A 15,908-nucleotide genomic window follows, 5' to 3' on the forward strand; every position below is an offset into this window, starting at 1 on the left:
AATGTGGAGAGTGACTTTTTTATTGTTAGGACCAGGGGGAATGGTTCTGAACTAAAAAGGGAGAGATTAAGATGGGATTTTGGGAAGGAATTCCTTGCTGTGAGGGTGGGGAGGGGCTGGGATGGAATTCCCAGAGAAACTGTGGCTGCTCCATCCCTGGGAGTGTCCAAGGCCAGGTTGGAGAAGGGAAGGCTCCAGGGAGACCTGAGAGCCCCTTCCAGGGCCTAAAGGGACTCCAGGAGAACTGGAGAGGGATCTGGGACAAGGGATGGAGGGACAGGACACAGGGAATGGCTTCAAAGTGAAAGAGGGGGAATTTAGGTGGGATATTGGGAAGGAATTCCTGCCTGTGTGGGTGGTGAGGGGCTGAGATGGATTTCCCAGAGAAGCTGTGGCTGCCCCATCCCTGGAAGTGTCCAGGGCCAGCTTGGAGCAACTTGGGCTAGTGGGACGTGTCCCTGGCCACAGGTTGAGTTTTAAGATCCCTTCCAACCCGAAGCAGTCCACGATTTCTCATCCCGAAATCCTCCAGATCCCGGGAAAGCTGCCGCTCGCTGAGCTCCGGCCTCGCCGTCGCCCGCTCGGTTGTGCTTTGGCAAGGGCAGGAGGGGGGATTTGAGGGAGTGTTTTGTTTGAAACACTTGGAGAAGAAGGAATTCGGGCTTGGTCGCTTGCCTGACTCCCATCTGGGGCCCGGGGGAAACAAAGCAAACGATCCTTTTGTTATCCAAGTTTTAGTTCCCAAAAAAACGGAGCCGTTGAGTTTCCGAGGGCACCCAAACTGGAACTGGGACTCCTCCTCATCCCTGCAAGAGGGGAGGTGACGTGGTGGCATCTCTACCCTTGCCAAGAGACCCCAGCTGGCCCAGGGAACCATCACTCAGTGCTGTTGGATTTATCTCAGATTCCTTTTCCCGTTGAACAGGGAAAAATGGGCAAAGAGGACGGATATGGCCAGAGTTGCTTTTCCCTCCGCCCTTCCTTAGCATCTCCACCTTGGAGAGTGGTGCCCAGGAGATTCCCCGTGCCCAGGGGACGTGTTTTCACCCAACAGGACCAAGTTTGAGGTTGTAGCAGGGAGGAGAAAGGAAGGATGACTGGGATCTGCTCAGGTAGCAGATAATCCATCCTAAACTTTTCCAGGCAGAGTTGGGAACAGCATTTGCAGTGTGCAAGCAAAGCTAATTCCAGGTTTACACCTCAGGGAATCTCAGGGTCTCTCCAGCCGGTGAGAAGAGCAGGAAATTGTCCCAAAGCAATGAATTCTTCCTGAATTAACGTGTTGAACGAGGCCAGCGAGGAGGAGGATGCAGGAGCAGCCAGGGCAGCAAAGCCCTGAGAGGAGCAGAACATCTCTGAGAGTTTCCCCCCCCAGCCCTGGCAATCAACCAATTTTCATTTATTCCTGCCTTCCTGTAATTTTAAGGGGTGGAAATAGCACTTTGGGAAGGCTGGTGACCACTGAGGTGCATTGATTGCCCCTGACAGGGGAGACAAATCCTGGGCTGCTGCTCCTGCTGTCCGGAAAACTCCCACCCCGTGCAGCCGGGGGTTCATTAGCTGTGGGAGGGAAAGAGCTCCTGGGAAACCGGTTATTCCCCCAATTAGTGACTGGGCAGAGCTTTCTGGGGAGGATTTGGGGGCTTCACTCCAGCTGGGAGTTGTCTCCCATGGCAAAACCTTGGTGGGGGTGTGTGTGTTGGGGACAAAAAGCTGCGGGCGAGCAGGAAACTCAGGGTGACTTCACTTTGGTGACTTCACTTTGGTGACTTCATTTTGGTGACTTTGGGGTGATTGTGACCATTTTTCTGGCTGGAATCTGAGCCTGCAGAGACTCCTCAGCCTGGGGAGTCCCACCTTTGACAACGAGTCCAGTCCTGCTGGAGTCACACTCGGCTTCTGCCCATAACTGGCAGGGCTGAGCCCTTTCCAGCTCCTCGCTCGGCCCGTAAACAACCACTCCAGGTTGTTTTTTCCAGCTTTTTCCAGCAGCCCCTCGTGCCCTGTGCCCACGGGAGGGCTGGCACCCCCACCCTGCGGGCAGGGAACGTCTCCCAGCCCTCCCTCCTGCCTCCCAGCCCCTGTGGATTCGGGAGGAGGGCTCCCCTTGCCAGCAGCGTTTCACATCCCGTGGCCGCAGCTCTGCTCTGTTCCCGTGGTTGTTGTTTTTTTTTTTTTTTCCTTGGCATTTTCCAGCTCTCTCCGATGGAGGCACTGCCAGAGGGCAGCGTTTGGTGCCATCATTGAAATTCCTGCTGGCTCTGTCCCTGCTTATCTCCTCAGTCCCATTGTTCATTTAAAGCGGGCGAAGAGGACGGGCATGGCCAGAGTTGCTTTTCCCTCTGTCCTTCCTTGGCATTTAAAAAGCTCCTTCCAGCAGCTGAGCTCTTCCAGCCTTTTCAGGGATGATCCCAGGTCCAGTTTGGCACCAGTTGGACCAGGGGCTTGGACCAGCAGCGGGTCCTTTTGCCAGAAAACACTGCTGGGAAGAACCAGCACGAATGTGACTCTTTCAGCTTCTCACTGGCTGCTCCAGGGATTAAACCAGGACCTGCTTGGATTAGGGTAGAGGGCTCTTATCTCCAGGGCTCTGACACCCAAAGGAAAATTCCTGTGGGAATTGGCACCACCTCAGCAGCACATCCATGGAAAAATGCTCCTGGAATGCATCCACTCTGGATAAGACCCCCTTGGTAGGAAGGAAGCAAAGCTGAGGGTGAGGAGGGTTATAAAACCCTCTTGGTATTTTTAATTTAGGACTGATTGTTCCATCCCCATCCCTGGAAGTGTCCAAGGCCAGGTTGAAAAAGGCAAGGATCCAGGGAGACCTTGGAGCCCCTTCCAGGGCCTAAAGGTGCTCCGGGAGAGCTGGAGAGGGACTTGGGACAAGGGATGGAGGGACAGGACACAGGGAATGGCTTCAAAGTGAAAGAGGGGAAATTTAGGTGGGATATTGGGAAGGAATTCCTGGCTGGGAAGGTGGGGAGGGGCTGGGATGGAATTCCCAGAGAAGCTGTGGCTGCCCCATCCCTGGAAGTGTCCAAGGCCAGGTTGGAGCATCCTGGGATAGTGGGAGGTGTCCCAGCCCATGGCAGGGGGTGGAACTGGATGAGTTTTAAGGTCCCTTCCAACCCAACCCATTCCAGGATTCCATAATTCCACGGCATCCCTTTTATCCCCACTGATGGGATTCCAGCTTGTATTTCCCAGCCTGGAGAGAACCGTGTTCATTTTAAAAAGCGGGGTTTTTTTTTTGGTCCCAAATCTGCTGAAGATGTTCTTTTATTGTTTTATTTCCCTTACAAAACACCATTCTCCTCGCTGAGTTGTTGCTCTGGAATCCGATTTCATTCTCCCTCCAGGTCATTCCTGGGCCACCAGATTAATCTCAGCCCCCTTCAAACTGGATTCTCCCGGTGGTTTGTTTTGAAACTCTGGCTAATTTTTAGCACATGCTTCCAAAAGGGCCGGTTTGGGAGGAAAAATTTGGGATTTTGGAGTTTGACCCTCCGTGGAAAAGGGTGCCCAGGACCTCTCCCAGGATCCCTTGGCTGAATCTCTCTTGGAAGGAGCTGGAATTTGCCACCAAAATTCAAAATACTCCACTTTTTTATCGATTTCATTCAACTTCCCTCTGTCTTGACCCACAGGATCGATGCCAGATTCCTCTTCCTTCATTGATTTTGGCCAAAAAAACCCCCCCAAAACTAAAACCTCTCCGAGTCTTTTGCCTGGTAAAATGGCTCTGGAATATTCTTTAATCTCCACCAAGGTTTGAGGTATCCTGAGGCCAAGGTTGGATGCACTGTTGGAACATTAATGTTAAAAATTAATGTTCTTTGGGTGGTTGGTCCCACCCCTGTGCTGAAATCAGATTCTGCAGGACCTGACATTAGAAATTCACTATAAATATATATTTATGTATATTTATGTAGGTAAATATATAAATATAAATATATATTTATATTTATATAAATTTAATATTAATATTAATAATTCAGTATTAATATATAAATATATATTAGATATAATTTCACTATAAGCACTATAAATATATATTTATATAGGTAAATATATAAATATATCTATATTAATATATACATATAAATGTATATTTAATATTAACATTAATATCAATATTATTAATAATTTAAATATTAATATATAAATATATATTAGATATAATTTCACTACAAGCCCAAATATATTAGATATAAATTAATTATAAATATAGATTTGATATAAATTTGCTATGACTATAAAAATATCAATTATATATAATATAAATATATTTGTACATTAGTTAAAATCCCTCTGTAAACAGCATTTTCTTGGCTGTTTGGTGGCAGCACCATGTTCTCCTCTCCTCTGGAATCTCATCCCACTCTTCTTAGCAAATATAGGGATATATCTGTCTATATGTCTCTATGTATTTGATATAAATTCACTGTAAGTGTAAACAGATATAAATTCATTATAAATATATATTATGTATAAATTCACTGTAAGTTTAAACATATAAATATATGTATAATATGTGGATATCAGTTAAAATTCCTCCTCTGCTCGGAGTGAACTTCTCTTCCCAGTTTGTGCCAACCTCAGGCCCAGGCTTTTGGAAATATTTGGGATTAAAATATAGATTTACCCTTTACCCCCTCAATCCAAGCATCAAATCGTGTTCCTTGCTGGTGGCAGAATAACAGGGAAATGAATAACAGGGAAATAAATAACAGGGAAATAAATAACAGGGAAATAAATAAAGGGAGGCTGTTCCCTGGAAAATGAGATTTATTTGTTGCTCTGGACAATCGGGGATGAATCAGGATTTAAAAAAAAAACCAAAACAAAACCACCCCAAACAGATCCACCAACCCTTTTGGAGCTTTTAAAATTAAGTTTTTGACCCAAAGCAAAGGTTTTTAACCCAGAGCATTCTGCACATGAGGGCACAAGTCAGTTATTAAAACTCAGTGGGAATTAAACACAGTTTATCCCATTTAACAGGGAACGGGGTTTGCCAGGGAGATATCCCGGCAGGAGCCATTCCCTGCTGTCCTGCAGCCGTGCCACAGCTGGATTTACCCCCTGGCACTGCCCAGAACCAGAGGAAAACCCATATTTTTAATTTTCAGGCCCAATGTCTGCGGCTCCAGGTTCCATTCCTACTGCTGTCCCGGCTGGAAAACGCTGCCCGGAGGGAACCAGTGCATCGTCCGTGAGTATCCACCGGGATCCACCCCCCTGGGAAGCTTTGGGAAGGGAGGCCCAGCTCACACTGGACGTTTCCCAACCCACAGGGATTCCTGGGAGTTCTCTCCCAGCCCTGGATGGCTCCAACTGCTCCCGTTTAACGGGATAAAATTGGATTTTCGGCCCCATTTCAACCCCTGTGCTCCTCGTTGCCGGGCAGTTTGGGTGCCTTCTTTGGGAGATGAGCCTCCAAGGAGGCTCCTGGAGAAATTATTTTGGAGCTGCTCCTTTGGATGGAATGTTTGAGCTCCTTGAACCCCACTGAGATGCTGATGCTGCAAATCCAATGGAAGCAGATGGGTCCACGAGCAGGAATTTGCATCTCTGAGTGGCCACCCAGGGCAGGATGAGGATTTGGATAAATCACACCTCTGTTTTGGGAGTTTTCTGTGCTGTTTGGGCTCTCAACCCTGTAAAATCCACTAATGGGTTGATGTTTTGGGTTTCTGCAGGATAAAGGCGTGAGCTACAGGGAGATGGAGGAACCTGCCCTTTAGGGGATTCTCAGGAGTAAATAAATGAGGTTCTGTAGGGGCAGTTGTACCTGTAGTTGGTTGTGCTTCAACTGAAACTCTCCTTCTCCTTCTCCTTCTCCTTCTCCTTCTCCTTCTCCTTCTCCTTCTCCTTCTCCTTCTCCTTCTCCTTCTCCTTCTCCTTCTCCTTCTCCTTCTCCTTCTCCTTCTCCTTCTCCTTCTCCTCTCCTCCTCCTCCTCCTCCCCTTCTCTCCCTCCAGCAATCTGCAGGAATTCTTGTGGTGACGGGTTTTGCTCGCGGCCGAACATGTGCACGTGCTCCAATGGACAACTTTCTCCCAACTGTGGCTCAGCTGGAGGTAAGAGAACATCCTGAGGACCCTCCTCCCTCTGAGCTGTTGTGGCTCTCTTAAAACAGAAAAGACATTTCTCTGGGCACCTCAAATATTGGGGTGTTTTGGCAGCCCCTTCCCAACCTGACCCGCGCAGAGGTCACAAAATATTCCGGTTTTTTGGGGTTGTTTTCCCCAAGGGTCCTCATTTCCCCCGAATTCCTGGAGGGAAATCGTCACCTGCTGGTGAATTCTGCTCCTCTGGGATGAAAATCCTTCAGGATGCAGCTCAGGAACCACATCCCAGAGCAGCAAAGAGGGATTTTGCCAAGGAGTCCATCCAACCCTGGCTGCTCTTTGAAGGGGAATCAAATCAGTCCCTGCTTTTGGGAACCAAAGAAATATCTTTGATTTATTTTTGTTTCCAATGGAAAAATGATGAAGTTTTTCCCAGGCCGTGGTTTGGATGGGCAGGGATTGCCCAGGGTTTTAAAGCAAACTGCAGTGACATGATGGAATTACTGCTGGAGCTGGGAATGCAGCATTCCTGCTTTTTCTGAGACCTCTGGGACAAACACCTGGGAAAATTCTGGGAAAAGGGCTGGCTGGCTTGGATTTCTGAAGAGCAGAATGACAGGCAGGCAGGAAGCAATTCCCAAATCCCTCTGGGAATCTCTACGTGGGGCTTCCAACACCAGATCCCACAGCACAGGGCTCTGCATGGAAAACTTTCCAGGTGGAGTCCAAATCCTGACAGTTCACAGGGGTTGGTTTTTTTTTTGGTGGAAAGGAATTATTGCTCTCCTCTGTGCCCTTTTCCCACTGGGAAGGACCTGGGAGTTCTGCTGGAGGCTGGAGACCAGTCAGGAGTCCCAGACCAGAGGTTGATGGCCACGAGTTGCCACTTGGGATGTTCCCAGTTGGGATTTTGCAGGCATGGAGAAGGTTTTTTTTAGGCTGGAGGGTGATGCAGTGCTGGGACAGGGACCTGTTCACGTGGCACAAGGCCAAAAGCTCTTCCCAAAAGGGCTCCAGGTGTTTCTAAAAAGCCAGGATAATTCATGGATGAGGGTTTTCTTGCACTGTAAATCCCTAAATGTGGGCAACAACACTGGGTGATTTATCTCTGTCATTTATATCTGTCATTTATATACTCAGTCCACCCATAAGTGACAACACTCCTCGATCCCACCACAGCCAAAAAACCCCTTGCCAGCAAAAAAACCCCAGAGTTGTGTTTTAAGAAGGGTGATTTTGTGTAAAATCCAGAAATTAATGGGATTTTATCGAGTCTTTTGAGGTCTCTGATGGAAAGAGACAACCCAGAGGTGAATTATTTCCATTATTGCTCAGCTGGAGACAAGCCTTTGTTAATATATTGTTAATGAAGTGACTTGCAGGCTGATGGAAGCTCAGAGAACTGCCCCTCACCCTCCAAAAGCCTCAAACCCACACTCAGGGTGCGACTGGACGGAGGAAATTCCCAGGATCTGCTCCCAGAGATCCCTGGAAATTCCCCCCAGGAAGCACCAGAGCCCGTGGGTGCACAGAGCTCCGGGAAGGGGAAGGTGCTGGAGCCACAGAAGTTGGGGAATCTGGAGTGAGGGTCCATGTGGAAGCAATCAGGGAGGAATGCAAGGAATGCTGTGAGCAGTGTGTACATTTGGGCATTCCCGGGAGCCTGGGGTGGATTTCCAAGGGGTTGGGTGGGTTCCTCCTCAGGGGCTCCAATCTGGGATTCATTGAGGGCATGTTTGGGGCTGCATTTCTCAGGAATTCTTCAGGGGGGGTAAAGCAGAGCTGTGCATTCCAGAGGCAAGGAAAGCCGCTCTGCCTGTGCTGTGTCATCCCAAAAATCTGGGTTTCCTGCTTTGGGGAGCAAAGATATTTTAGGAGTTGTTTGCAAGTGGGGTGTGTGAGCAGAGGGAAAACCTGCCTGCAAACTCCTCTGGCAGAGCAGCAGCAGCCACTGAGCCTTCAAAATCAGTTGGAGAACGAATCCAGCCCCATCCAACCATGGGAAAAGTTAAGCAGGGAGAGCTGTCGTTCTCCTCTTCCTACAACTTTGCTCTCTGCTGCCCTGGAAAATCCCGACGAAGCACAACAGGCCTTGAAATTCCCGGTTGAAAGATGGTTCTTCTGCTTTCCAGATCTGCAGAGGGGGTTGAACAGGGCCAGCCTTGGACAACTCAAGGCTGGACAGGGCTTGGAGCAAGCTGGGATAGTGGAAGGTGTCTCTGCCCGTGGCAGGGGGTGGAACTGGATGGGCTTTAAGGTCCCTTCCAACCCAACCCGTTGTGGGAGTCTGTGATAAATCAGATGGTGATGGGACCTCAGGCCTTTCGGGATCGTGGCAGGGGTAAGAAATGGGAGCTGGGACAGCCTTTGCCAGTTAGCTGGAAAGTTTCTGGATGAGCATCAGGGCTCTTCTCATATCCAGGCCCCAAATTTCTCGCACCCCGCGTCGACCGCGTTGAACGCGAGGCTCGGGATGCGTAAGGAAGAGTCCTGACAGATGGACAGCTCTGACAGACAGACACTTCCGAGCTCCCTGTGTCTCTGGGCAGCCCTCCCAGATTTCTGGCTCTAATTGCTTTCCCAGGGCTGACTGATGGAGGTGAGGGCTGGAAGGGGAAGCATGTGCCGGAATCGGGGCCTTTTCCCAGCGAGACCGACCTCGTGTCTGACAACCCCGGGCCGTGCTTTGAAGCCTCCAGCTCAGTTTTCCTTAAGGATTAAGCTTCCATCTCAATTTGGCCGGATCCCTGGCCCCAGGGGGGAGCAGTAGGAAGACGAGGAGACATCGTGACTAATTCAAACCACCCCAGCGCCGCCGGGATTAAACGCGCGGCACACGCGGCGAGCGCGGAGCCCCCGAGCCTTCCCGTCCCATCCCATCCCATCCCGCCCTCCAGAATCCCTCTGAACCGCTTCATTATCCCTGTTGGACACTCCTGAGTCCTGCTGCCTCTTGGACAGGCAGCTCTTGCCTGCTTGGAAGTGGTGTTGGATGCACGGAGGAGACGCGGTCCCTCTCCAGCCTCCCGGAGCTGCCAAGGCACGGCCCCTCCTCTCCCTGGCAGACACGAGCTGTGCTCTCTACAGGCCTTTTTATTTTAATATTTTATTTTTTTTTTTAACGTGAAAAACAGGTTTCGCATGACTTGCCCTAACCTCAGGCACTCGCAGTTGTCACATCTTACAAAAGGAGGAATGTGTCGTTCCAGGGCCGTTTGTAACTAAATATTTAGCAGGAAAACTCAGTTTTTTTGGGGTTCTTCTTCTCCTCCAACACTTCAAGCCCAGTCCTGGCTTTGTGTCTGCAGCAGGATAAAACTTCCCAGCTTATTTATTGCTATTGTTTTCCTACAGTGCATTAGTCACATCCAGTGGGTCATAATCCGGTGTGAAAGCTGAACTCTCACATGGAAGAATAGATGGGACGTGCTTTTCTCTGCAGATTTCTGTAAAAAAAGCCTCTTGTAGCCAAGGAATGTCACCAACAAGGCCATGTAGAAACTGTAAAAGGATGATAAATGTCTTCAAAGTTTCCTCCACCAAAGAAATTCTGTCCCCCCCCAAACATCTCACGAGGCTTTAAGATGGAGGAATTTTAAAGGCCAGGCAGATTTTAGGATGTGAAAAGGGTTTAAAGGGGAGCAGCAATGTGAAATAATGATAAAAAAGGGTATGGAGATCTTGGAAAAGTGGAGTATCTGAAAGAAAAATTTGTTCAAAGAGAGAGAGTTCTCAAAGAAAATGAGATGTCAGGAATTCTGCCCTCACTCACAGTCTCCTGGACTGTGGTGGGATGTCCTGGAGGAAGGATGAAGCTGGAGATGTTTGATTGGGGGGGATTCCTTAAGGAATGGGTGGGTGCCTTTGGTTTCTGTGGAATGAGGCTGAGGCTGGATCTCAGGGAAAGGTTCTTCCTCCCCAGAGGGTGGTTGGGCACTGCCCAGGCTCCCCATGGTTTGGTCACAGCCCCAAGGCTGCCAGAGCTCCAGGAGGGTTTGGATGATCCTCTGAGGGATTGTTGGGGTGTCCTGATGATCCCTGGGGGTCCTTTCCCACTCAGGATATTCCAGGATTCTACAGAAATCCTGCTGCATTGTTGCTGTGGATGTTTCTGTGTTTGTAGGGGACAAATGAAGCCCCAACTCCTTAAATAAAGAGGGGCAGGGGGTGGAGAAGAACGAAGGAAAACCCTGGGGAACATGTCCAGAACTCTTGGACAACGCTCTGAGGGACAGGGGGGGATTGTTGGCAGGGCCAGGAGCTGGACTGGATGATCCTTGTGGGAATATCCCAAGATATTCCATGATTTTACTCAGCGTGTTTAAATTGGCCGCTTCCAACCCGACTTTCCCGAAGCTTTGCCCGTCCATCCCACGGGAGCGGTTCGTATCCCGGGATTTTGGAGGGGTGGGATCCCTGTGTGATGTTTTCCCCTGCTCTTCCTTCCCCCCCCAGTCCAAACGTGCAACGTGAGGTGCATGAACGGGGGGAGCTGCTCCGAGGAGTCCTGTCTGTGCCAGAAGGGATACACCGGCACCTACTGCGGGCAGCGTGAGTGCGGGAATGCCGCGGGAATGCCACGGGAAGGGCACGGGCACCCAGGGATCCGGGAATGCCACGGGAAGGGCTTGGGCACCCAGGGATCTGGGAATGCCATGGGAAGGGCACGGGCACCCAGGGATCCGGGAATGGGTAGGGAGGGCACAGGCACCCAGGGATCCGGGAATGCCACGGGAAGGGTACGGGCACCCAGGGATCCGGGAATGCCATGGGAAGGGCTTGGGCACCCAGGGATCCGGGAATGGGTAGGGAGGGCACAGGCACCCAGGGATCCGGGAATGCCACGGGAAGGGCAGGGAGGGCACGGGCACCCAGGGATCCAGGAATGCTGCGGGAAGGGCATGGAGGGCACAGGCACCCAGGGATCTGGGAATGCCACGGGAAAGGCACGGGCACCCAGGGATCTGGGAATGCCACGGGAAGGGCAGGGAGGGCACGGGCACCCAGGGATCTGGGAATGCCACGGGAAGGGCATGGAGGGCATGGGCATCCAGGGATCCGGGAATGCCACGGGAAGGGTACGGGCACCCAGGGATCTGGGAATGGGTAGGGAGGGCACAGGCACCCAGGGATCTGGGAATGGGCAGGGAGGGCACAGGCATCCAGGGATCTGGGAATGGGTAGGGAGGGCACAGGCACCCAGGGATCTGGGAATGGGTAGGGAGGGCACAGGCACCCAGGGATCTGGGAATGCCGTGGGAAGGGCATGGAGGGCACAGGCATTCAGGGATCTGGGAATGCCATGGGAAGGGCACGGAGGGCACGGGCATCCAGGGATCTGGGAATGCCATGGGAAGGGTACGGAGGGCAGCCAGGGATCCGGGAATGCCACGGGAAGGGCACGGAGGGCATGGGCACCCAGGGATCCAGGAATGCTGCGGGAAGGGCAGAGAGCGCACGGGCACCCAGGGATCTGGGAATGCCACGGGAAGGGCAGGGAGGGCACAGGCACCCAGGGATCCGTGTGGGCAGAGGGCACCTGGCACTCACTGAGGGGCTGTGGGATGGCAGCTCCATGTTCTCCTCCCCTCTGGAATCTCATCCTTATCCCCTTAGCAAGTATAGGTTTATATCTGCCTATATATATGATATAAATTCACTACAAGTGTAAATATATTGGATATAATTTCATTATAAATTTATATTAGATATAAATTCACTATAAATATATATTAGATACAAATTCATTATAAATATATATTATATATGCATTCATTATAAATATAAATTAGATATAAATTCACTGAAAGTATAAAAATATAAATATATATTTAATATAAATATATGTGTATTAGTTAAAATTCATCTGTAAACAGCATTTTCTTTGGGAATGGGCTCTTTGATGTCAGTTCTCCTCTCCTCTGGAATCTCATCCTTATTCCCTTAGCAAGTACAAATATATCTGTCTATATATCTCTATTTTTTTGATATAAATTCACTGTAAGTCTAAATATACTAGATATAATTTCAAGATAAATATATATTAGGTGTAAATTCACTGGAAGTATAAAAAATAAAAATTTATACAATATATAATAAAATTATATATGTATATTAGTTAACATTCCTCTGGAAACAACCAAATAATTTAGATGTTTACTTTAATAATACTGCAATAATGTAATAATATAATATTAATTATAATATATTAACATAATAAATATAATAATAAATATAATTACTATAATATGTTAATATAATAAATTTTATACTTTAAACCATATATTTATACTATAATAATGATGAATTAATATTATTATTTATATAATATAAAATTATTTCTTATGTAATTATTTATTACATTTAGCAATAATTTTATTGTATTTATTTATAACATCATTATTTGCAGTATTTATTTATTATTAATTATCATTAATTATTACTAATAAATTGATATATCAATAAATATATATTAATTAATAAATACATTAAAATGATATATTATCATTTTTATAATATAAAATTCTTTTTATGGAATTGTTTATTACATTAAACATCACTTGAATTATACTTATTTATAACATAATTATTTGTAGTATTTATTTATTAATATAATAATTAATTATTAATAAATTAATGTATTAATAAATATATTGATTAATACATATACTAAATATTATATATTATTATTAATATATTATTCAATAATACATTTTAATAAGCATTTCTTTTAACGAGCAACCACCAGCAATGACTTTGAGCGAATCTCTGATCAATCAGAACTTTCCAGGCAAATTCCCAATCCCTGGAATCAATGTGGGAACCCCCCCAAAGTTCTCAGGGAAGCCAAGGAGGACTTTTAAAAGCTGGACAAACCCCCTCCCATTCCCCCTAAACTTCCCCTCAGCTCCCACTCGTTCGTCGGTGCCGCGACTTTCCCGAAAGCCCAAGCGGAGCCAGAGGCACCAGCTGGAAAATTTCATCCCAAACAGCCAAAAACTTGGGAAGCTTCTGAGTAACAGCAACCCCCGGGCTTGGAAGGGAGCGTGCAGGGAGCCCTGGGTTACGTGCAGCTCCCAGCTCCACCTGGAATGTCCTTGGGAGAGGGTTCAGATGCTGGCAGGACATCGCCGGGAGGGTGGGAACGACGGAGACTCCCACTGGCAGCATCCCAAAGGAGCACATTCCGGCTGCCTCGGCTCCGGGGTGGGTTCGGCCCCGGGAGGAGGCTCTACCTGGGCTCTGAGCTGGGCACAAAGCACAGACATTAGATTGGATTATTGACATCAGGAGATGTGTGTTGAGGTCTGTGCGTTGAAGATGCTCAATTTATGGGAATTTTTGCTCGGATGGCCCAGCCCGAAACGACAAATTCGGGTCCAGAGCGTTTCGTGGTTACGGGATGGGAAGTCCCCTCTCCCTGTGGTGTCTCTGGATCCTGCTCTCCACTGAGGCTTGTCCTGTGCAGGGCCAGGAGTTGGACTCCCTGATCCTTGTGGGTCGCTTCCAACTCTGGATATTCCATAATTCCAGGATTCCAATCACCAGCCTCCTCCTTTGACTCCCGCACCGTCCACCGCAGTGTTTGGCAGGTCCCATTTTAAGCCAATGAATATTTAAAAAGTCCACGTGCTGCTCAGGCTGGTCCTTCCCTGCTCTGGGGACGTGGGATTAAATTCCTGACCCCCCTCCCGTTCCTCACGTTCCCACACTGTCATTCCTTAAACATTTTCCCATCTGCGTTTTCTCGTTCGCCTCAATCCATCCCCAACCCTGACGTTTCAATCCCGGTGCTGACCCCAACAAACCGAGATTCCAGAGCTCAGGAAATCCTCTGAGGGTTTTATAGCCTTGTCATAAACGGGCTCGTTCAGGAACAGGATGCAATTTTCCAAGGAAAAAAAACCCAAAGCAACCAAAAAAACCAAAACCAAAACCCCTCCGAGTTTTCCCAGCGTGGAGGAGGCTCCGGGTGGGCGAATGAGGTGGGGGTGACACTGCAAGGGTTGGCAGCACGGCTGAACCTCAGCTCTGTGGGTTCACCAGGAGCAAAAAAAAAAAAAAAAAAAAATCATGGATTTCTCCTTGTTCTTTCCCCCCTCCAGCTGTCTGTGAGAACGGCTGCCAGAACGGCGGGAGATGCATCGGGCCCAACCGCTGCGCCTGCGTCTACGGATTCACCGGCCCCCAGTGCGAGAGAGGTAAGGGACATCAGATTAAATTAGAACATCAGGAGGTGTATGTCGAAGTCTGTGTGTTCAAGATGCTCGATTTATGGGGATCTCTGCTCGGATGGCCCGGCCTGAAATGCTAAATTTGGGTCCAAAGCGTTTCGTGGTTGCGGGATGAGAAGTCCCCGTTCCCTGTGGTGTCTCTGGATCCTCCTCTCCGCTGTTTGTTTTGTTGCTGAGGACAAGAAGGGTGTTTTCCCATCATTGCTGAGGACAAAAAGGGTGTTTTCCTCTTGGGCATGTCCCTCTTTTTTTGTCTGGTGACCTGGGAGAGGCTTAGAAATGCCAGGAAGCTCCTCCCGAAGAGACGGGGACGCCACCGGTCCCTTCCTGATCACTGAGAGGGAAAGAACAGAAACCAAAATGTTTAAACGTGCCAGGGGGGGAAATCAGGTTTAGATGTTGGGAAGGAATTCCTGGCTATGAGGAGGGTGAGGCCCTGGCACAGGCTGCCCAGAGAAATTGTGGATGTCTCTTCCCTGGAAGTGTCCAAGGCCAGGTTGGAGTAACCTGGGATGGTGGGAAGTGTCCCTGCCCATGGCAGGGAGCGGGACTGGATGAGATTTAAAGTCCCTCCCATCCCAAACCATTCTGGGATTCCCTGATTTTATGATGGGATGACCCCACTGGGCAGCCAAACACCCAATCCTACATCTCTCTCAACCCCATTTCCCTTGGGATTGGCAGAAGGCAGATGGAAATCAGGCAGGGACATGGATGGGGATGGCGTCCCCATTTTAGTCAGGAGAGCAAAAGCTGGGTGTGGGAGCACAGGAAAATAAGGAATTGATTCACTCCATCCCATCCCATGAGTTTTGGAATGACATCCAGCCACTTCCTGGGAAACAGCACCTGTAATGATGGTTTGGGAAGACAAAACCTCAAGGAAAGGAGGAGGAAGGGGGGGGGGATATAAGATCTTGTACCCCTTTCTCCATCTTTCCCTGAGGATTTATTGTGAGCCTGACAGGCTGTGGCACCCCAAGAAGGGCTCAGAGCAGCTCTGGCAGAGCAGGGACGTTGGAGGAATCAGGGACCACCCAGAGTCAGGGAGCACATGGAAAATGCTGCTGTGAGGCTTGGCCAGCTGGCACAGGAATTCCAGCAGGCAGTGGCAGCTCCCTGGGAGAGCTCCGAGCTCCCCCCCTCAGCAGCACCATTTCTGCAGCCTCCTGCCTCTCCTATTACACTGAATCCAATAAGAACTCAATTTATTGCCTGATTTTGACGTGTCTTGGGTGCCTCTGGAGACAGATGCTTTTGGGTGAAGGAGGTCAGCCCTCAAAAACGAAAACTAATGACATCACCAACACCAACAGCTGATAATTTTCAAACGACCGCGGACCTCAAACCCCAAAAGTCAACATGAATTTAATAAAAAGCCAAGAGCCAGTACTCTTGTACTGAGAAACAACACCTTGGCAAAGTTATTTTGATGGCTCTGGACCACGTTTACTCGCAAAAAGCTTGAAAGCCGTGACCAGAACATCGAGTTTTTCCATGAAAGAACCTTGTTTTAGTTAAAAACGCCACGGAGGGGAGCACGAGCCAGCTCTGGTTCGTTGTAAACCTCCCGTGGTTCGGTGCCAGCGGGAAGCAGC

At 48.8% G+C, this 15,908-nt stretch overlaps 1 protein-coding gene across 1 annotated transcript in view; it reads left to right on the forward strand.

Moving 5' to 3' along the window:
- Window positions 1-15,908, forward strand: part of FBN3 (fibrillin 3) — a gene marked incomplete at its 5' end in the record, with an annotated part of 119,392 nt that overhangs the window by 13,003 nt on the left and 90,481 nt on the right. The window contains 4 exon segments of the mRNA XM_032711677.1: window positions 5,136-5,218; window positions 5,987-6,085; window positions 10,532-10,627; window positions 14,182-14,277. Coding sequence (XP_032567568.1) covers window positions 5,136-5,218; window positions 5,987-6,085; window positions 10,532-10,627; window positions 14,182-14,277 — 374 coding nt within the window.

This window comes from Chiroxiphia lanceolata, chromosome 27 (assembly GCF_009829145.1).
Source record: "Chiroxiphia lanceolata isolate bChiLan1 chromosome 27, bChiLan1.pri, whole genome shotgun sequence".
In the NCBI taxonomy this organism is placed as follows: Eukaryota; Metazoa; Chordata; class Aves; order Passeriformes; family Pipridae; genus Chiroxiphia; species Chiroxiphia lanceolata.